Source organism: Triticum urartu, chromosome 3, assembly GCF_003073215.2.
Source record: "Triticum urartu cultivar G1812 chromosome 3, Tu2.1, whole genome shotgun sequence".
Classification (NCBI taxonomy): domain Eukaryota; kingdom Viridiplantae; phylum Streptophyta; class Magnoliopsida; order Poales; family Poaceae; genus Triticum; species Triticum urartu.
This window is the reverse complement of record NC_053024.1, coordinates 340463371-340483514: the sequence shown is the minus strand read 5'-3', so window position 1 is coordinate 340483514 and position 20144 is coordinate 340463371. Positions and strand designations below refer to the sequence as shown.

At 45.0% G+C, this 20144-nt stretch overlaps 1 protein-coding gene across 2 annotated transcripts in view; it reads right to left on the bottom strand.

Moving 5' to 3' along the window:
- Positions 1-922: 922 nt before the first annotated feature.
- LOC125543952 (protein LNK2-like) overlaps positions 923-20144 on the bottom strand; it is a 36615-nt gene continuing 17393 nt past the window's right edge. The window contains exons 2-9 of one of the 2 annotated variants that reach the window (XM_048707462.1): positions 18119-18488; positions 17886-18003; positions 17686-17791; positions 17494-17589; positions 6211-6918; positions 5931-6088; positions 1494-1636; positions 923-1397 (exon numbers count right to left, since the gene is read on the bottom strand). In XM_048707462.1, the coding sequence (XP_048563419.1) occupies positions 1312-1397; positions 1494-1636; positions 5931-6088; positions 6211-6918; positions 17494-17589; positions 17686-17791; positions 17886-18003; positions 18119-18488 (1785 nt within the window). In that variant the 3' untranslated portion in view covers positions 923-1311. The remainder of the gene's footprint in view (positions 1398-1493; positions 1637-5930; positions 6089-6210; positions 6919-17493; positions 17590-17685; positions 17792-17885; positions 18004-18118; positions 18489-20144) is intronic. The other variant, XM_048707463.1, reaches the window with a different exon arrangement.

Genomic DNA, 20144 nt, shown 5'->3' with positions numbered 1-20144 from the left:
TGTTTTTGGAGAAAATGTGGGATGGGAGGTAAGGGCACTCTTTAATTGTTTGGGACAAAGTCTGTCTTTCTAAAGAGCAAGGAGGTTTGGGGTTCTGGATCTTGCAACTCATAACAAGTGTTTGTTGATGAAGCACCTTCATAAAATTTTCAATTCTGAAAATTTGCCCTGGATTAAATTAATTCAGGAAACATACTTTGAAGGTAAGTCACTCTCTAATAGATATGTGGGCTCTTGTTGGTGGAAAAGCATATCAAACTCATAGCAGGATTCAAAGCAGTGACCAAATGCACTATAGGGACATCATCATGATGGGTGTGGGCACATTTGGATGCAAAGAAACTCCTGGATTTTGAATCATGAATACCCAAGTGTTGCCTCTTGGAGATACCTCCTTAAGTCTGATCTTCTATTATTAACTCACACGATCAAGGATAAGTACTCGACAGAGTTCAAGAGCTAGATCTTTGATTGTCTTGCCTAGTTAGCAACTCTTTTCATTAGAGTTTCCTAGGGCTGGAATAGGTTGAGCCAATGGCTTTGTTTTCTCTTTTTTGTTTTGTCTTGTAAAACTTCGTAAATATTTATATTAATAAAAAGTATTAAAATACCATAGAATGATTGTTCTACAGCTTGGGCTTCAAAAAAACTTACCAACCCGGACATTAATTTCATTACATAAAAAAGGAAAACTGAAAAAAAAATATAACTTCAACAAAATTCAGCCCGATTGGTACGTGAGTGATCAAATCCAGTGGATGCATGCCGCCTCAATTAATACAGCCAAATTGGCACTGCCTCTATGCACATATATAAGACGTTTTTGTTTCACATACAGATTTGAAAAACATCTTATATTTGTTTACAGAGAGTACGAAATAAGTTCATCGACCAAAATGACCGTAACTTGCACCTTCGAAAATACAATGACATAAGTGAACTTTAGCGCGGGCGTATTTTACCCCCAAAAATAAGTACAGAGCAGCTGTCTTAGAGCTCTATACACGATTCCAGTCTCACTCTCATGTCGACAAGTCCACATTGGTCTAGTGCATGCAATTCTTGCTGGATCTGATGCAAAGGGGTCAAAAAGCCTGAAAACGGCAAACGTGCTATAAAATACAATACAAAGACCTGCGGGACGCTGCGGCCGCTGTCTATAGAAGTAGGGTACCATTCGGATGTCACGTTGGTCTCCATCTGCGTACTCTATGGAGAAAAACCAACCATCCAGGGGAAATGGGCGTATCAAAATGCAAATACAGAATTCCTATTTTACTATCATTTGAGTAAACTCTGAATACACATCCGTTACACTGAAGGCTGAATTGCCATTTCCTGCGCAGTCTGTTGATCTCCTGATGGTCGCCCAGGCATGGCCCCAGGCATCTTGGAATCTGCAAAATATTGCAATATTCAAGCCATCATGTTTGTTTGTTCTACACGTAGATCTCATGCTAGTAGTCTAGAGATATAGATAATAACATATTCACCAGCTTCAAGTGACATCAGAGTCGAGGATGCGATTTCTTCCTTTGCAAGTGTTGCAACCGTCGAACATGGTCTATGAAACAGCAAATGGGCTACAATTCGATCAACTGGATTGGTGTCTGTTTCTGCTTCCTTCACCAGAGATCTGATATCCAGATACAAGGATGAGCCATTGTGAATATTCGCAGAAAAAAGTACTATTAACTACTCCCTCCGTCCCATAATATAAGAGCGTTTTTGACAATAGTGTAGTGTTAAAAACGCTCTTATATTATGGGACAGAGGAAGTACAAAAAATGCACAAAAGGCAGCTTGCTGTTTACATGCCACAAAAGAAGACACACACGACATGACCTTAGGCTTGACCTAGGAGCATGTGAAGTTCAGATCCTTTCAATTACTTGCTAGGGTTATGAAGGAATTCCAGAGCATCTTACATGTGGACATGGTTGTATTTATTTACGTGGCAGTCCCTTTTCTGAATCTTCTTGTATCAGCCAACAACGATGCATGTTCCAACTACACCAGTAAATACCACCTTTACGCCTGCATCCCCAAGCGACGCCGAAAGATCCGTTGCGTTGCCGACGGGCTGCACGACCATGTTTGGGCTCGTGATATCCATGGCAACCTGGGCGTTCATGAGATTGGCCAACATCTCCTTCTATGGCATGCGATCCAACACACTACCCTCTCGGAAGAGCCGGACCAGCTTGTCTGGAGATGGAGCGCGAGCGGGAGGTACACTGCCCAATCATGCTACCTTGCCACTTTCCAGGGATCAACCAGCTGCAGCGCCTTGACACTGATCTGGAAGACCTGGGCTCCGCCAAAAGTGAAGTTTTTTCATTGGCTAGCCAACCTGGACAGATGCTGGACTGCCGAAAGACTACAACGCCGTGGCCTGCAGCACCACCCCTGCTGCGTCCTTTGTGACCAGGAACCAGAGACGATGCAACACCTTCTTGTCACATGCCCCTTCTCGAGGCAGGTATGGCACGACACCCTTGCCTGGCTAAGGATGACGTGCAGACCACCTGACCGGGTCTTTTTTTCTGGGTCAAGAGGAACTTGTCATTTTGAATTCTTGGGTTCAGGAATTCTTCTATAATTTAAATGACTCAATAAAAGCTTTTTTTATTCTTTTAGTTACTGATTTTTTTGTTGGATTTCACTCCACTCAATGGTGGGCCAATAATGAATTTTTTTGCATATGTATTAAGACGCTTGGCCTGATTTCGAAATTGTCCAGAGTTTTATATGTTGTTTTCATTGCAAAAGCTTCCATCTCCGAATGGTGGCTTGCTGCCAAGGCACTAACCCCCAAGCCACTCCGCAAGGGACTGGCATCTGCAACGCTCTTGACGGGATGGATGATCTGGAAACAACGAAACGGATGTGTATTCGAAGGGGATCAACCATCAGTGCACCTGCTAACAGAGAGAATTAAAGCAGAGGCTGCCTTATGGGTTCGGGCCGGGGCTTCAAGCCTCCGATTGGTGACCCCTAGCACCTGGGATGTCCACTAAGATCATTGTAAAATAAACTGCCAACCACCTCCTAGGAGGCGTGTAACCTGTTCCCCACTTTTCAATGAAAAGAAACGCAAAGTCTTTGCGTTTTCTCGAAAAAAAAAAACCTAGAGCTTCCAAATTTCAGGGGAATATTTGCCTGTTGCCTCAAGCACACCAAAGTGTCCCTATCATCAAAATGTCCATGCCAAAGGAACACTTGTAACCAAGGATTTCCTAGAGCTAAGTAAGAACCAATGAAATGTATATCTTTTACAAAATATATGTTACTTCAAGAAACATGATAAGATTTCCTATTTAACTAGTTTAATTTCTTTTTTTACACAAACCCCAACAATTTTGATATTTTTGGGCATTGATATACAAGTCTTCTTTTCTTTGCATTTTTTCAAGCTAAGCAATTCTGATATGTTGGTCAAATTTGGTATTTCAAACAAAACTAAAATCATTATAGTTGAAGTTGAACTTAATTGAAGCAACAACTATCATGGCATGTTTCGAGCCTTCTTTGCCCTTCTTTTATTTTATTTTCTTTCCCCTTTTTCTTCAGCAGAATAACACATATTGTGTATGAACTACATAAAATAATAAATAGGACCCCAATTTTATAAAGACAGTACAGCAAGTCTGCCTAGCTATACAATCTATCAGGGCATATATACATGCCTAGCTATACAATCTGTCAGGGCAAGTCTGCTTGAGCTAGATGTTAGATCTAGAATCACAGTGGAGTCACCAATAGCCCCTACATACCAGCACACATTTCAAGATTTAACTTTGACCATCAACTAGACCAACACTATAAGTTATGTGACTTCAAAATTATACTAATGAAAATAAAAATGTTGGCGCACATAACCCACATTTTGTTGGTTAAACTGATGGTCAAACTTGATTCTTGAAATGTGTGTGCACCTTATTCACCCCCTCACTTCCAAAACCGGGATTTTAATCCCCTCAACTATCCAAAACCAGGCAAATCATCCCCTCATGCCCTGGTAAGTGGTTTTTGATGGTGGTTCTGCAAACGTGGCAGCGAGGAGACATGGAAAAGGTCTGCTGCACTGGGTGAGGCCATGCGCTGAGCTGGGAGCGTGTTGAGAGCTTGCCGGAGGCGTAGTGAATCGAAGGAGGGGGCGCCATGTCCAGGCACGGAGGCGCGATTGAGGCTGCCGACCGTTGTGACAGCAGCGGAAACTATCCACAGCAGGACGCGTCACTCCATCCCGCACGAGCCATTGTTTTCGGGCTCCACCTGCGTCCATCCCATGGGAGGCTTCGTGTTGCAGAACAACATTAGGAGCTCGTTTCCCCATGATGTCTGTTGTCCGGTCACAGGCCACGTGCATCAGTTCGGCCGTTGTATGGAGCCAGAGAAAAAAGTGATGATGTTGCTCATGGCCTGCGTCTCCAGGGACATGAGATGGACGTGAGAAGGAGCAGGACGAGAGACGTGCAGATCATGTTATCATGGCATGTGCTCGTTCGGAGGTGGAGTTCTTGAATGCCATGGCCGAGGGAGTAGGATAGTCACTGCTCCACGGCACAAGAGTCTTCAGAGGTGCCCGCTCGAACGCCCCCACAGTACCTGCGCAGGGCGACGCAGAGGTGGTGTTGCAGCGTGTCGCCATCGCCACAACATCTCCGGACGAGCAGCGCGTTGGGGACCCTGCCGCTTCTTCTTTGCAGAAAACTTCATGACAATTGTGTGGGTATTGTCATCCCGACACTTGCGGCCTGCTTGATAGGATTTAGCATCTCCGGACGAGCAGCGCGTTGGGGACCCTGCCGCTTCTTCTTTGCAGAAAACTTCATGACAATTGTGTGGGTATTGTCATCCCGACACTTGCGGCCTGCTTGATAGGATTTAGCATCTCCGGACGAGCAGCGCGTTGGGGACCCTGCCGCTTCTTCTTTGCAGAAAACTTCATGACAATTGTGTGGGTATTGTCATCCCGACACTTGCGGCCTGCTTGATAGGATTTAGCATCTCCGGACGAGCAGCGCGTTGGGGACCCTGCCGCTTCTTCTTTGCAGAAAACTTCATGACAATTGTGTGGGTATTGTCATCCCGACACTTGCGGCCTGCTTGATACTCCCTCTGTAAACTAATATAAGAGCATTTAGATCACTAATATAGTAATCTAAACACTCTTATATTAGTTCACAGAGGGAGTAGGATTTAGCAGCGCCCAAAGTCGCCGACACTTGTCATCCCGACGCGCGCAGCAAGCGGTCATGCACCTCGGCCCTCGGCATTCCCACGGACATCGGGGCCACCATGCATGCTGACTATGGGGAAGGCGGCAGCACAACACTTCCGCCATAGCGCTGTGTGGAGGTGCGCGTAATAGGAATACGCTGACGGCAGTATCAGGTGGACACCCACGCTGGCCTACTCGGATTGTGTAGCGGCGGGATGGCAAGCTCCCTGGAGTCAGGGACTAGGGGCCGTATCTGCTAAACGCGTGTCTTGACTCTTGAGGAGATGGACGATCGAGTACCCTGCTGCTAGTTTTCCTCACCGGCATGCGCCACGGCCTCGTCAGGGGAGCACACGACGGAGTCGCCGGAGATGCGGACATGTGCAGCTCCATTGATGTGTCTTGAGGAAAGAAAAACAGGTTTTCTAAAGAAACAATTGATTACACTGACATGTGAGTCATGAGATGAGATGGCAGTGTAAGTCAAACAAAAAAATCTGGTCAGCGTGCCATGTGGGTAAAACCACCTGCCAAAACAGTTTGAAGGGGGTGATTTGCCTGGTTTTGGATAGTTGAGGCAATTAAGATCCCGGTTTTGGACGTGAGGGGGTTATCTGTCCAAAATGTGATAGTTGTGGGGTTATATACACTCTTTTCCTGGAATGGAGGGAGTACTAACCCACTTTGGCATTAAGCAATATACCTTTTTCTCCTGTTGGATGCGTCATTTTCTGAAACTTCATCTTCATCTCTTTTAGTCTTGTTACTGCTAGTTCTGTCACCAGCAATTTGTCTCTGTGAGGAACTATGAGCCAATCGAAGCAGACTGTCTCGAATGCAGAGTCGAGTTCTGGCATCCAGCTGCACAAGGAATAAAATATTTAGTCAATTTCATTTTCATAAGACCAAATCCTGCAACTGAAAAGTGTTTCACTCAACACATGAACATCAATAACGTTTTACAGAAAGAATAAAGAAATGACCTTCCCAAGGGCATCTTTAAGCTCATAATATATTTTTTCCTCTATAAAGGGATCATCAGGAATTCCAGAATTCTTATGAATCTCTTTACGACAAGCTGAAGTCTGCTCTGGTGCATTTTCGTCTATGATACCTGAACTCCCTAATGAATCTGAGTTCTTCTTCCTTCGGGAGTATGCTCGAGGTACCAAAGTGTCCCTGCCCGAACCCTCTTGACGAAATTGCTGCTGCTGTTGTTGAATAGCTCTCAGGGCATGTTGTTGTTGCCGGAGCCTAAGCTTTTCAATCTTTTCCTGGGGTGTCATCATCAGTGCCCTTGATGGCATATCTTGTGGCTTTTCTGTGGAACTTGATTGCTTCAGAGGATCTACTGAAGTTTGGTAACATGCAGCCTTTGGGTTTGTCTGATGGCCTTCAGCCTGAATATTTGACACCGCCGGAATGGTAGGACACAGATATGCAGGATATCCATAGCCAGGGAATACAAGCTGAATAGCATCTTGAAATAGCTCCATATTCTTGCTATCGTGGAGTAGTGCATATTGACGAGTCTGAAAATGCTGGACAGGAGGTTCGGACAATGAATGCAAACTGTCTGGTTGCTGGTGTCCTTGCTTCTGGGAGAAACCACTTGTATTGTTGGATGTTTTACTTTTGCTTCCTTCATCTGGTTTTCTTTGTGATTTCATTGGTCTCTTCTCTACATCTCCCTACAAAAGTGTCACATTTATACTGGGTTGTAACAAGCCAGGTCACTCACTGAAACAAGATGTAACCAAGTACCTATTGTTTTGACCAATTTTAAACTACATATAAATTCTAGGCTATCAAAACGGCAATTATAGTAGTGAAGACAGTTCCCAATAGGAGGGGGGGAAATGTCATACAGGATGAATCCAGAGAGGATCAACTGAATACATGTATAGAAAAACAGCATACATTACAAGTAGCATCTTTTGTTCAGAGGTGTGTGGAAACTTGCTATCCATGTGCCAGAGCCATGAGTTGGTCGCGAGATCTTATGAGTTTCACCTCTAGCCTACCCCAACTTGTTTGGGACTAAAGGCTTTGTTGTTGTTGTTGTTACTTTTCTGGTGAACATCAACTATTGGAGCCTTAGGCTGGATAACAGATATCAGATTGGTATAGCCAAATTTATCAGGATATGACCATCAGCTCCATTCAGGCCAGTTCAAAAGATCTCTAAATTGCAAGTGAAAAGTAAATGATAACTATGAAGTGAATACGTGTTTAAAAATCACTATACTGGACAATTGACACTCTTATACTATGTGTTAATTTATATGTTTACAAAGGATAGCAACCATGTGAAGAAAACAATATTCCAGATCATCATGAAAGATGGTGATGAATTCATTCATAAAGATGAGCATATGCATCACATGGCTAGCTACCACCTTCAATATCTATACCAATATAAAAAGAGCGAGTTGCAGAGAACCGACAAATCTCACCTGTTCAACCGCATCTATCCAACGGTCTACGCTGCTCTTGTGTTTTGCGTTAAACATTTTTAGCATTAAACATGTTTAACACCCTCCACTAATTAAAAGCATGCCTAATATCAATGTTAGCATTAACCAGGTAATTATATCTTTCCCTATTTAATAATAAAGCGGCTAATAATAAAGCGGCTATTGCTTCTGCCCGCTCACCGTCATCGAAATTACCCTCAAAGTTGTCAAGAATTACCCACCAACGCCACCCGTAAGTGGTAAATAAACGTACGATAGAAAAAAAACGTTTCGTTTTTCTTTTTCCTTCTAAAATTCGTAAGCGGCATGGGCTTCGGTGAAGCAGCACAAAGGTTGTGAAGGAGCAACTCCACCTTGCTGCTACAATGTGTACAGCACAAGTGTTGAAGGAACAGCTTCAACGTGCTGCGCTAGATATCGCTCTAGAGGCGAATGTAGGCTGATAGGGCAGCAAGAGTTCAATCCAGAACTCCTAGGGCACAAGATCTACTCCAAGATCTTAGATAAGAACAACAAGTTCTATTATAGGTAGGGGTACATAGTCTGGGTACAAAGTGGAGGTGAGGACCTCTATTTATAAGGCTTTGGGAAGCCTTCACATACTTCTACTTATAGCTGGAATACTCTAGAAAACATTATGTAAGTTTCACCATTCTACTCATAGCTACTCACAACTAGAAGACTCTAGAAAACAGTAGGTAGGATAGAAAAGAAAAGAAAAGAAATACTACACTAGAGTGGAAGCATTTAGAAGTAGCCAAACAGATCTGGCATGTGTTTTCTTTCTTCTCATCTAGTGTTCCTCATCATTCTCCCCTGGTTGTTTGGAACTCGCCCTCGAGTTATCTTCATAGAGCGTTTCTTCTGGATGGTAGAGAGTCAAGTCCGCAACATTGAAAGTGTTGGAGATACCCATGTCACTTGGAAGATCTATCACATAAGCATTATCATTTATCTTCCTCACGATAGAGAAGGGCCCATACCTTCGCTGCCTAAGTTTCCCTTTTAACACCTAAAGGCAGCCTCTCTTTTCGGAGGTAGACCATCACCTTATCACCGACTTGGAATGATTTTGGCCTCTTTTTGCAATCAGCAAGTTGTTTATATTTCTGATTTTGTGCTTCCAAAGCGCCGCGAATCTCTTCAAATAACTCGGTGTAATTATCAGCAAAGGACAATGCTGATTTTGAGTTTCCCCTTGATGGCAGCTTCACCAGGTCCACCACATGTGTTGGAACTTTAGTGTAGACAATGGAAAAAGGGCTCCTTCCTGTGGATCTATGCTTGGAGTTATTGTAGGAGAACTCTGCAAGAGATAAAGCCAAATCCCATTGCCCCTTTCTTTCTCCACAAATGCAACGGATCAGTTTACCCAAAAACTTGTTCACCACTTCCGTTTGTCCATCTTGGAACTCCATGAAGTCTGACCACTTCTCGAAAGAATAGGTTTGCCACATGATGAGCATCCGTTGTCTTGCTGCATGGAATGAAATGAGCCATCTTAGAGAATATGTCCACGACCACAAACATAGCATCACTCCCTCGTCTTGTTCTTGGCAAGCCCAAGACGAAGTCCATAGAGATGTCCTCCCATGGAGCGACAGGAACAGGCAAAGGCATGTATAACCCTGTGTTCTGGACTTGGCCTTTGTAGGTTTGACATATAGGGCATCGCTGAACAAACTTTCCAGCATCTCTCTTTAGTTGTGGCCAAAAGTAGCGAGCTTCCAGGCTAGCGAAATCTTGTCCCGTCCAACATGGCCACTAAGATCACTTGAATGGAGCTCTCTAACCAGCTTGTCACGTAGAGAACTTCTTGGAATGCACAAACGATCATTTTTGAAGAGATATCCATCTTGCATCAAATAGTCATCACCTAATGGTTGGCCCCTTGCGTGCTTTACCCAAACATGGCCAAAGTCTTCGTCACCCTCATACAACTCCTTTATTTGATCCATGCCTGGAAGTTCAGCTTCAAAAGAAGTCAAGAGGCATGCACGACGACTCAAAGCATCGGCCACTCTGTTAGTTATTCCAGATTTATGCATGATGAGATAGTTAAACCTCTCCAGATATGCTGCCCATCTTGCTAGCATGCGGTCAACATGCTTTTGATTTCTAAAATGCTTCAAGGATTGATGGTCGCTATAAACAATGAACTCTTTAGGCAGCAAATAGACTTCCCAAGTTTTCAACGCTCTGAAAACGGCGTATAATTCTTGCTGATAGGTACTCCATTTCTGTCTAGCTTCACTTAACTTCTCACTAAAAAAAGCAATGTGCTTCCTTTCTTGAGATAGGACAGCTCCAATGCCTACTCCACTTGCATCACACTCCAACTCAAAAGTCTTGTTGAAATCAGGTAGTACCAAGACAGGAGCTTGTGATAGCTTTTGTTTAATCTCATTGAAACTAGCTTCAGCTACTTCTGTCCATTGGAACTTTCCTTTCTTCAAACACTCGGTAATTGGTGCCATGATAGTGCTGAAATTCTTCACAAATCGCCTATAGAAAGTTGCAAGGCCATGAAAGCTTCTTACCTCAGAAATGGTCTTAGGAGTTGGCCATTCTCGGATTGCTTCAACCTTAGAATCATCAACACGAATGTCGTCACATGTTATGACGAATCCTAGGAAAAGAAGTTGTGTTTGCAGGAAAACACATTTCTTCAAGTTGACGTAGAGCTCATTTTCCCTTAGTACTTCTAGCACCTTCCGAATGTGATCAAAGTGTTCATCCTCATCCCTGCTATAGATCAAGATGTCATCGAAATAGACCACAACAAAGTGGGATAAGAAGGGTCTAAGGACTTGATTCCTTAAGTGCATAAAGGTACTTGGTGCATTTGCGAGTCCAAATGGCATGACTAGCCATTCAAACAACCCTTCCTTTGTCTTGAAGGCGGTTTTCCATTCATCCCCGGGTCTTATACGGATTTGATGATATCCACTTCTCAAATCTAGTTTTGTGAACACTCTTGCTCCACTAAGCTGATCCAACATATCATCCAGACGGGGAATAAGGAATCTATACCTTACAGTGATCTTGTTAACGGCTCTACTGTCCGTACACATGCGCCAAGATCCATCTTTCTTAGGCGCGAGCAGGGCTGGTACAGCACATGGGCTAGTACTTTCTCGAATGTGCCCCTTTTGCAGCAATTCCTCCACTTTCTCCTTCAATATATCATGCTCCTTTGGGCTCATTCGATAGTGTGGAAGACTAGGAAGACTTGCTCCCGGAATTAAGTCAATTCTATGTTGAATTCCTCTCATCGGTGGCAAGCCATGTGGCTCCCCAAGTATGTTCTGAAATTCTACCAATAAACCACGTACCTTTGCTGGAATTTCAACAGTCAGGTGCTCTTCTCCCTTTACAACAAGTGCAGCACACAAATCTGCCTCCAAGTCTTCCATAAACTCATGAGAGGTATGGGAGATAGTTAACATAGTTTTCCCCTCCTCCTTAGAGGTATTACCTTCGGTTTTGTTTGGTAGGATAATGATCTTTCTCTTGTTCCAAATGAAAGAGTAAGAATTTTCCTTGCCCCTGTGTGTAGTATCCACATCAAATTGCCAAGGCCTCCCAAGAAGAACATGGCTGGCATCCATGTCAACCACATCACACAACACATTTGAGCGATAATGCTTACCCAAAGAAAGTGGCAGGTTGCATTGTTTGGTGATCCTCATATTCACTCCTTTCTTGATCCATCCAATAGTGTAGGGATTTGGATGATCATGGGTTTCAAGCTTTAAATGGTCCACCAACTTCTAGGAGATAAGATTCTCGCAGCTGCAACTATCAATCACTAGTTTGCATACCTTGCCATTCATCGTGCATTTGCTCTCAAATATTTTCTTCCGTTGTGTGTCATCGAGTTGTGGTGTGGAACATAGGACACGCTGGATCACACATACCACCTCTTCACCTTCTTCTTGACAAACCTCTTGTCCGTCTACATCTTCAGATTCGTATTCTTCCTCATCGCTTTCACCATCATGGATAGTCGTGTTAACAAATTTCCTTAGTGGGCAATTAACAAATTTCCTTAGTGGGCAACCGTTGGATATGTGTCCCTCTTTACCACATTTATAGCACTTTGGGCCTTCATTTGCCTTACCCTTGCCTCTAATTTGCTTCGGGATGGGCTGTTTTGTCTTTGGTGGAGTGGTCTTTTCTTCCACTCTATTAGGTTGGTTCCTAGATGAGCCTTCGGTATGAGGATATGGAGCCTTAGTTGTCTTTCTCATCCTCACAAACCTCTCGGCCTTTAAGGCTAGAGCTTGTGCTTGATCAACGGACCAGATTTGTTGCATCATCAATCGATCTTGAATAGCATCATTGAGACCATTGATGTACCTTGCAACTTGTTGCTCTTCAGTTTCAGCAAGGTTGCACCTCACTTGTAGCCTTAGAAACTCCTCCGTGTAATCTGAAACAGTCCTATTTCCTTGAGCACAATTTTGAAATTGGATAAATAGGATCTGGTCATAATCAACGGGCAAAAATCTCCCTTTCAAGAGGCCTTTCATTTGTTGCCAAGTTCTAACACGAGGTTCTCCTCTCAGCCTGCGCTCTTCTTGAACGCGATGCCACCATGCACCGGCTCCTCCTTTCAGCTTGTATGCGACCAAAGGAACTCTACGATCTTCCGGAACCTCCATGACCTCAAAGAAAGTCTCCACTTCATATAACCAATCTAGGCACCCTTCAATGTCAACATTTCCATTAAAACTTGGGATCTCAGCTTTCATCTTGTATGTATCTCTTGCATATGTAGCGTTGGGTGCTCTCCGATATGCGTAGAGATTTGGTTCTTCAAGGGCATCATCATATTCTTCACCTCCAGAAGCTTCAACATAAATTGGCCTTCTTGAAGCACGTTGAACAACATGTTGTTGTGGCGGTCTTGCTCCAAGATTACCTCTCCTTCCTTGGTGAGGAGAGCTGTTGATATCCTTTGCGTCCAAGAAACCAAATGGAGAGGACAGAAGGCGGAGGAGGTGGAGGATACCGGCTTTAAGTTGTGGTACACGGGGACGGCTACAAACAGAAATGGCGTAGGCATCTTGATCAACAAGAGCCTCAAGTATGGAGTGGTAGATGTCAAGAGACGTGGGGACCGGATTATCCTGGTCAAGCTGGTAAGTGAGGACTTGGTTCTCAATGTTATCAGCGCGTATGCCCCGCAAGTAGGCCACAATGAGAACACCAAGAGGGAGTTCGGGGAAGGCCTGGAAGACATGGTTAGGAATGTACCAATTGGTGAGAAGCTCTTCATAGGAGGAGACCTCAATGGCCATGTGGGTACGTCCAACACAGGTTTTGAAGGGGCGCATGGGGGCTTTGGCTATGGCATCAGGAATCAAGAAGGAGAAAATGTCTTAAGCTTTGCTCTAGCCTACAACATGATTGTAGCTAACACCCTCTTTAGAAAGAGAGAATCACATCTGGTGACTTTTAGTAGTGGCCAACACTCTAGCCAAATTGATTTCATCCTCTCGAGAAGAGAAGATAGGCGTGCGTGCCTAGACTGTGAGGTGATACCTGGAGAGAGTGTTGTACCCCAGCATAAGCGGGTGGTTGCTGACTTCCGCTTTCGGATTCATGTCCAGCGGGATAAGCGTGCCAAAGTCGCTAGAACAAAGTGGTGGAAGCTCAAGGGGGAGGTAGCTCAGGCGTTCAAGGAGAGGGTCATTAAGGAGGGCCCTTGGGAGAAAGGAGGGGATGCGGACAATGTGTGGATGAAGATGGCGAATTGCATTTGTAAGGTGGCCTTGGAGGAGTTTGGAGTGTCCAGGGGAAGGAGAAGCGAAGATAAGGATACCTGGTGGTGGAATGATGATGTCCAGAAGGCGATTAAAGAGAAGAAAGATTGCTTCAGACGCCTATACCTGGATAGGAGTGCAGACAACATAGAGAAGTACAAGATGGCGAAGAAGGCCGCAAAGCGAGCTGTTGGTGAAGCAAGGGGTCGGGCATATGAGGACCTCTACCAACGGTTAGGCACGAAGGAAGGCGAAAGGGACATCTATAAGATGGCCAAGATCCGAGAGAGGAAGACGAGGGATATTGGCCAAGTCAAATGCATCAAGGACGAAGCAGGCCAACTCTTGGTGAAGGACGAGGAGATTAAGCATAGATGGCGGGAGTACTTCAACAAGCTGTTTAATGGGGAGAATGAGAGTTCTACCATTGAACTGGACGACTCCTTTGATGAGACCAGCATGCGTTTTGTGCGGCGAATCCAGGAGTCTGAGGTTAAGGAGGCTTTAAAAAGGATGAAAGGAGCCAAGGCGATGGGCCCTGATTGTATCCCCATTAAGGTGTGGAAAGGTCTCGGGGACATAGCGATAGTATGGCTAACCAAGCTTTTCAACCTCATTTTTCGGGCAAACAAGATGCCAGAAGAATGGAGACGGAGTATATTAGTACCAATCTTCAAGAACAAGGGGATGTTCAGAGTTGTACTAATTACCATGGAATTAAGCTGATGAGCCATACAATGAAGCTATGGGAGAGAGTCATTGAGCACCGCTTAAGAAGAATGACGAGCGTGACCAAAAATCAGTTTGGTTTCATGCCTGGGAGGTCGACCATGGAAGCCATTTTCTTGGTACGACAACTTATGGAGAGATAGAGGGAGCAAAAGAAGGACTTGCATATGGTGTTCATTGACTTGGAGAAGGCCTATGATAAGATACCGCGGAATGTCATGTGGTGGGCCTTGGAGAAACACGAAGTCCCAGCAAAGTACATTACCCTCATCAAGGACATGTACGATAATGTAGTGACAAGTGTTTGAACAAGTGATGTCAACACTGATGACTTCCCGATTAAGATAGGACTACATCAGGGGTCGGCTTTGAGCCCTTATCTTTTTGCATTGGTGATGGATGAGGTCACAAGGGGTATACAAGGAGATATCCCATGGTGTATGCTTTTTACGGATGATGTGGTGCTAGTTAACGATAGTCGGACGGGGGTAAATAGGAAGTTATGGAGACAAACCTTGGAATCGAAAGGGTTTAGGCTTAGTAGAACTAAAACCGAGTACATGATGTGCGGTTTCAGTACTACTAGGTGTGAGGAGGAGGTTAGCCTTGATGGCCAGTGGTACCCCAGAAGGACACCTTTCGGTATTTGGGGTCAATGCTGCAGGAGGATGGGGGTATTGATGAAGATGTGAACCATCGAATCAAAGCCGGATGGATGAAGTGGCGCCAAGCTTCTGGCATTCTCTGTGACAAGAGAGTGCCACAAAAGCTAAAAGGCAAGTTCTACAGGACGGCGGTTCGACCCGCAATGTTGTATGGAGCTGAGTGTTGGCCGACTAAAAGGCGACATGTTCAACAGTTAGGTGTGGCGGAGATGCGAATGTTGAGATGGATGTGTGGCCACACAAGGAAGGATCGAGTCCGGAATGATGATATATGAGATAGAGTTGGGGTAGCACCAATTGAAGAGAAGCTTGTCCAACATCGCCTGAGATGGTTTGGGCATATTCAACGCAGGCCTCCAGAAGCTCCAGTGCATAGCGGGCGGCTAAAGCGTGCGGAGAATGTCAAGAGAGGGCGGGGTAGACCGAATTTGACATGGGAGGAGTCCGTTAAGAGAGACCTCAAGGAGTGAAGTATCACCAAAGAGCTAGCTATGGACAGGGGTGCATGGAAGCTTGCTATCCATGTACCAGAGCCATGAGTTGGTTGCGAGATCTTATGGATTTCACCTCCAGCCTACCCAACTTGTTTGGGACTAAAGGTTTTGTTGTTGTTGTTGTGTTTAATTTCCGCCAGCCGACTAGTCCTGATCGTTGGCCCAAAACTGCGGTGCGGGTATTTGACAAACTTTGGCCATGGTGGTTCGCCATGCATCATCTCCAGCCGGCTGTACCATAGTGCAGCTGATGAGGACATCAATACCATTGTTACACCCACAGCCCCTACTGTTACATATACTGGACCAATTACTAGAGCTCGCGCACGCCAATTAAATTACCAGGTACTTTCGTTTCTTGGTAATGATTCTAATGTTCATGAGATTATGATGCTGCCTAAATTGGATACATTTGTTTTGCTTTCAAATGAAGGGCCTAGCTTGGAGAAGGATGAACATTGGAGCAAGAACACGCATGAAGTTGATGGCATGCGCAAGGGGATCAAGAACGGAGTTACAAGTGATGATTTCAGGACTTAGAACCCGCCATAAGGAGTGCATGAAGCCATGGACGAAATATACAAGATGCCACTTCATAATATTCGTCCATAGGCTATTCTAGGTGCTGCGTCACCTTATTAATGGGCCAGGCCCATGTAATTTCGAAATACTTAAGTATAGGCTATTTTTAGAGTCCGTATGTGTGGGGAAACAAGAGTTAGGGTTGGTTTCGGACCCCACCCTCAAGGGCCACGAAATTCCCCTCTCTTCCTCCATATATACAGCCCTTAGGGCGTCGTTTAGACTTTGGGTTTTGTTTAGATTAAAAGTTCGCCATAGCTGCAACTTCGCGTACTTCGTTTGTGTCCAACGACCAGACCAAGACGTCACAGAACCCCACCTTGATCAATAAAGCTTTCATCTTATATTCGCAATATCCAGATTGCAATCTCAGTTTCTTGCTTGTTCTTCGTTTGCTCGCAGGAAACAGGCCCTCGTGGTCAGGTTGATCGTGCTCCGGCGTGGTCAATAACCCCTCGGAAGTTGGTTTAGCGATTGCTAAGGCGCGACGTCTCGCACGTTCGTAGTCGGATCGTCAAGGTCGACTCCCACAGAAAACGATAGCCACCATCTCATCGAAACATCGGGACACCTTTGGCTCTATCAGCAGCATCATCGGTTAGGTGATAGGAGGCCATCCACACCTTTTCCTTGTCCTCCGTCTGGTGGCCCTTGAAGAAGCGCTCGACACGGTTCAACCAAGGCAACAGGTCGCCCTCCCTGTTATAGGTAGGGAATTCCAGCTTGTGGAACTTTGGAGCCTCCCGGTAGGCAAACGGTGCAGCCAGTGCAGCAGCAGCAGCTGTGTTGTCAATCTCATCTTCATCTTTGCTCTGTGCCTTGCTGGATCCTCCCTTCTCCAGAAGGTCAATGGACACCCTAGCAGCCGCTAGTTGTTCCTTCAATGCTGCAACATCAGATCGCATCTCGGGTAGTGCTTTGAGGTCAGGTAGAAAAGGGGGGGGGGGGGGATTGGTTAACACAGATTCTAGGTTTTCGGTGGTGATGGGTTCGCCCATGGTGGCTGTTCGTGGTGGGTGGCCGAGGAAGGTCCTCTTTGATACCAAGATGTTATGTGCGTGGAGTTGGGAGGTGGAAACTGGGATCTGATCGGAGGGGATAGTGAGGTTCGCCCGTAGGCGCATGTAGGGGCTCGTCCCCTGCCGTGACGCTGGAGGCTCTGAACTTTCAGTTTGGGGCAATTTTCTCTATTTCTTGACTGATAATCCTAATACAAACTATCCTCTCTTTATATAGATCAGAGAGATCACAAAACTTGGAAAGCAAACCAGATCCTAACCGTTTGGGAAGTAAAGAGAACTTCCTAATAGAAATATATTTCCTAGGGATAAACTTGGACTTCTTGGCCGTCAAGGATTAGCCATGTGCCTGCCTAAGGCCCGCCTGTTGGTATTGTGGTTACGGACTGTGTGGCAGGTCCGGGCCTGCGGCTATAGTGCTGCCCCCAATACCTGTCTGTAACATCTACTACCCCCCAAAAATCCTATCGTATATACAAGAGCAACCAAGAGGTGGTTGCTAGGCATGTCAATGCATTTAGCCATGTACCTTGATTTCTTGTTTGGCTATTTTACTGGGAATACAATTAATCAGAACCGAAGAAGATCCACAATCAGAAGATGGTTGCTTATTTAATGGTACACGCTGTAAAACAATCAAGTCGCATTGATAAAAAAGAGCTCAATGCTACAGAGGAAATGAAAATTAGCAATAAAAGATCCTAGTACTACATATACATACCGGAAAGGGGATTGATTGTACAGTACCGTCAACCACATCTGAACTCGTAACAAGGAAATCACTGCCATTAAAAATCATCTCATTTCCAAATAAGGCTTCAGTGTTGCTGCAGAACCACATCAAGCTATAAGTTTATTAAACCGGTAATAGTATCGTACCAACTATCCATACTTATTGTTTCATTTGATTTCCAACCTTACCTAAACAAGTAGTCAAAATCATCAAAATCTCCAATATTGCCCCAGTCACAGTCGAGAAAGTTGTTGCTCTTTTCTTCATGCTCGTTGCCAAACACTTCAGGTTCACCATCCAGCTGCACTGTATATGGGCTAACGAAAGATATATAATTTGCTCTGAAAGTATTGTCTTTACCTTTTTTTTTCCTACATGTGTGGCATGTTTGAATGTAGAAATGTTAAATAATGAAACAAACCTGACACGCTTCTGGTAACTTTTTGTAAACTAGATGCAGAATTGAAATCCAAATATGTTGATGCTATATTATCGTCATTGTAGTTTCTGTCAAATGTAGTGCTCAGGAGAGGCAGGTCAGGCAAGGATTCTATGTCATGTTGTGCAGCTGAATAATGTCCACTAGCCTCAGTGGCAGCCTGCTTTTCCAAACCAGGATGTTCAGTTTGACCCCCTGAAGTACATTCAGTAAGGCCCACAACACTAGCTGCTTCATCATCATTCTTCTTCTGGTCTCGAACACAGATTGATCTACTATCCTTCGTATCCTTGGGGCAAGGTGTTATATGGTCTTCATTCTCCCTGAGTTCAGCCCAGATTCCATCCCCTACCTGCATTTCAAAACCAAAGAATAAATCACCTGGATAAAAAGTAGCAGTGTCTCTGCGTCGCTAATCAAAATTAATTTGCGCATCATACTGAGGAGGGTTGTGATAGGCTTGGCGAGACAACGTCAAAACACAGCCACTTTTATGGAGATAAAACCCAAAAGAGGCGTAACCCACTCAGCGACACGTCACATCGGAACCCGGGTGTTGTGTCGAATGGGCAAGGGCCGGCCATCATCCCCTCGATGGCGCGCCATATCTTGATCTGGATATGGTGGCAAGTGAGCGAGGATCGGGTCGTCGCATCCTTAGTGCCGTGCTACATCGGCGCCCAGATGTAGTGGAAAATGAGCAAGGGTCTTCACATTTGACTCGACGAGTGCGAAGGATAAGGAAGCTAGCCGAGTCTAGGAGTGCTTAGGTAGCTGGAACGTAGGGTCCCTAACAGGGAAGCTTCGGGAGCTAGTTGATGCAACGGTGCGGAGAGGTGTTGATATCCTTTGCGTCGAAGAAACCAAATGGAGGGGACAGAAGGCGAAGGAGGTGGAGGATACCGCCTTCAAGCTGTGGTACACGAGGACAGTTGCAAACAAAAATGGCGTAGGCATCTTGATCAACAAGAGCCTCAAGTATGGAGTGGTAGACGTGGGGACCGGATTATCCTGGTCAAGCTGGTAGTTGGGGACTTAGTTCTCAATGTTATCAGCGCGTATGCCCCGCAAGTAGGCCACAATGAGAACACCAAGAGGGAGTACTGGGAGGCCTGGAGGACATGGTTAGAAGTGTACGATTGGCGAGAAGCTCTTCATAGGAGGAGACCTCAATGGCCACGTGGGTACATCTAACATAGGTTTTGAAGGGATGCATGGAGGCTTTGGCTATGGCATCAGGAATCAAGAAGGAGAAGATGTCTTAAGCTTCGCTCTAGCCTACGACATGATCATAGCTAACACCCTCTTTAAAAAGAGAGGATCACATCTAGTGACTTTTAGTAGTGATCGACACTCTAGTCAAATTTATTTCATCCTCTCGAGAAGAGAAGATAGGCGTGCGTGCCTAGACGGTAAGGTGATACCTGGAGAGAGTGTTGTCCCTCAACATAAGTTGTTCAATGGGGAGAATGATAGTTCTACCATTGAACTAGACGACTCCTTTGATGATACCAGCAAGCGTTTTGTGCGGCGAATCCAGGAGTCTGAGGTCAAGGAGGCTTTAAAAGGGATGAAAGGAGGAAAGGCGATGGGCCCTGATTGTATCCCCATTGAGGTGTGGAGAGGCCTCGGGGATATAGCGATAGTATGGCTAACTAAGCATTCCAACCTCATTTTTCAGGCAAACAAATGCCAGAAGGATGGAGATGGAGTATATTAGTACCAATCTTCAAGAACAAGGGGGTGTTCAGAGTTGTACTAATTACCGTGGAATTAACCTGATGAGCCATACAATGAAGCTATGGGAGAGAGTCATTGAGCACCCCTTAAGAAGAATGACAAGTGTGACCAAAAATCAGTTTGGTTTCATGCCTAGGTGGTCAACCACGGAAGCCATTTTCTTGATACGACAACTTATGGAAAGATACATGGAGCAAAAGGACCTGCATATGGTGCTCATTGACTTGGAGAAGGCCTATGTTAAGATACCACGGAATGTCATGAGGTG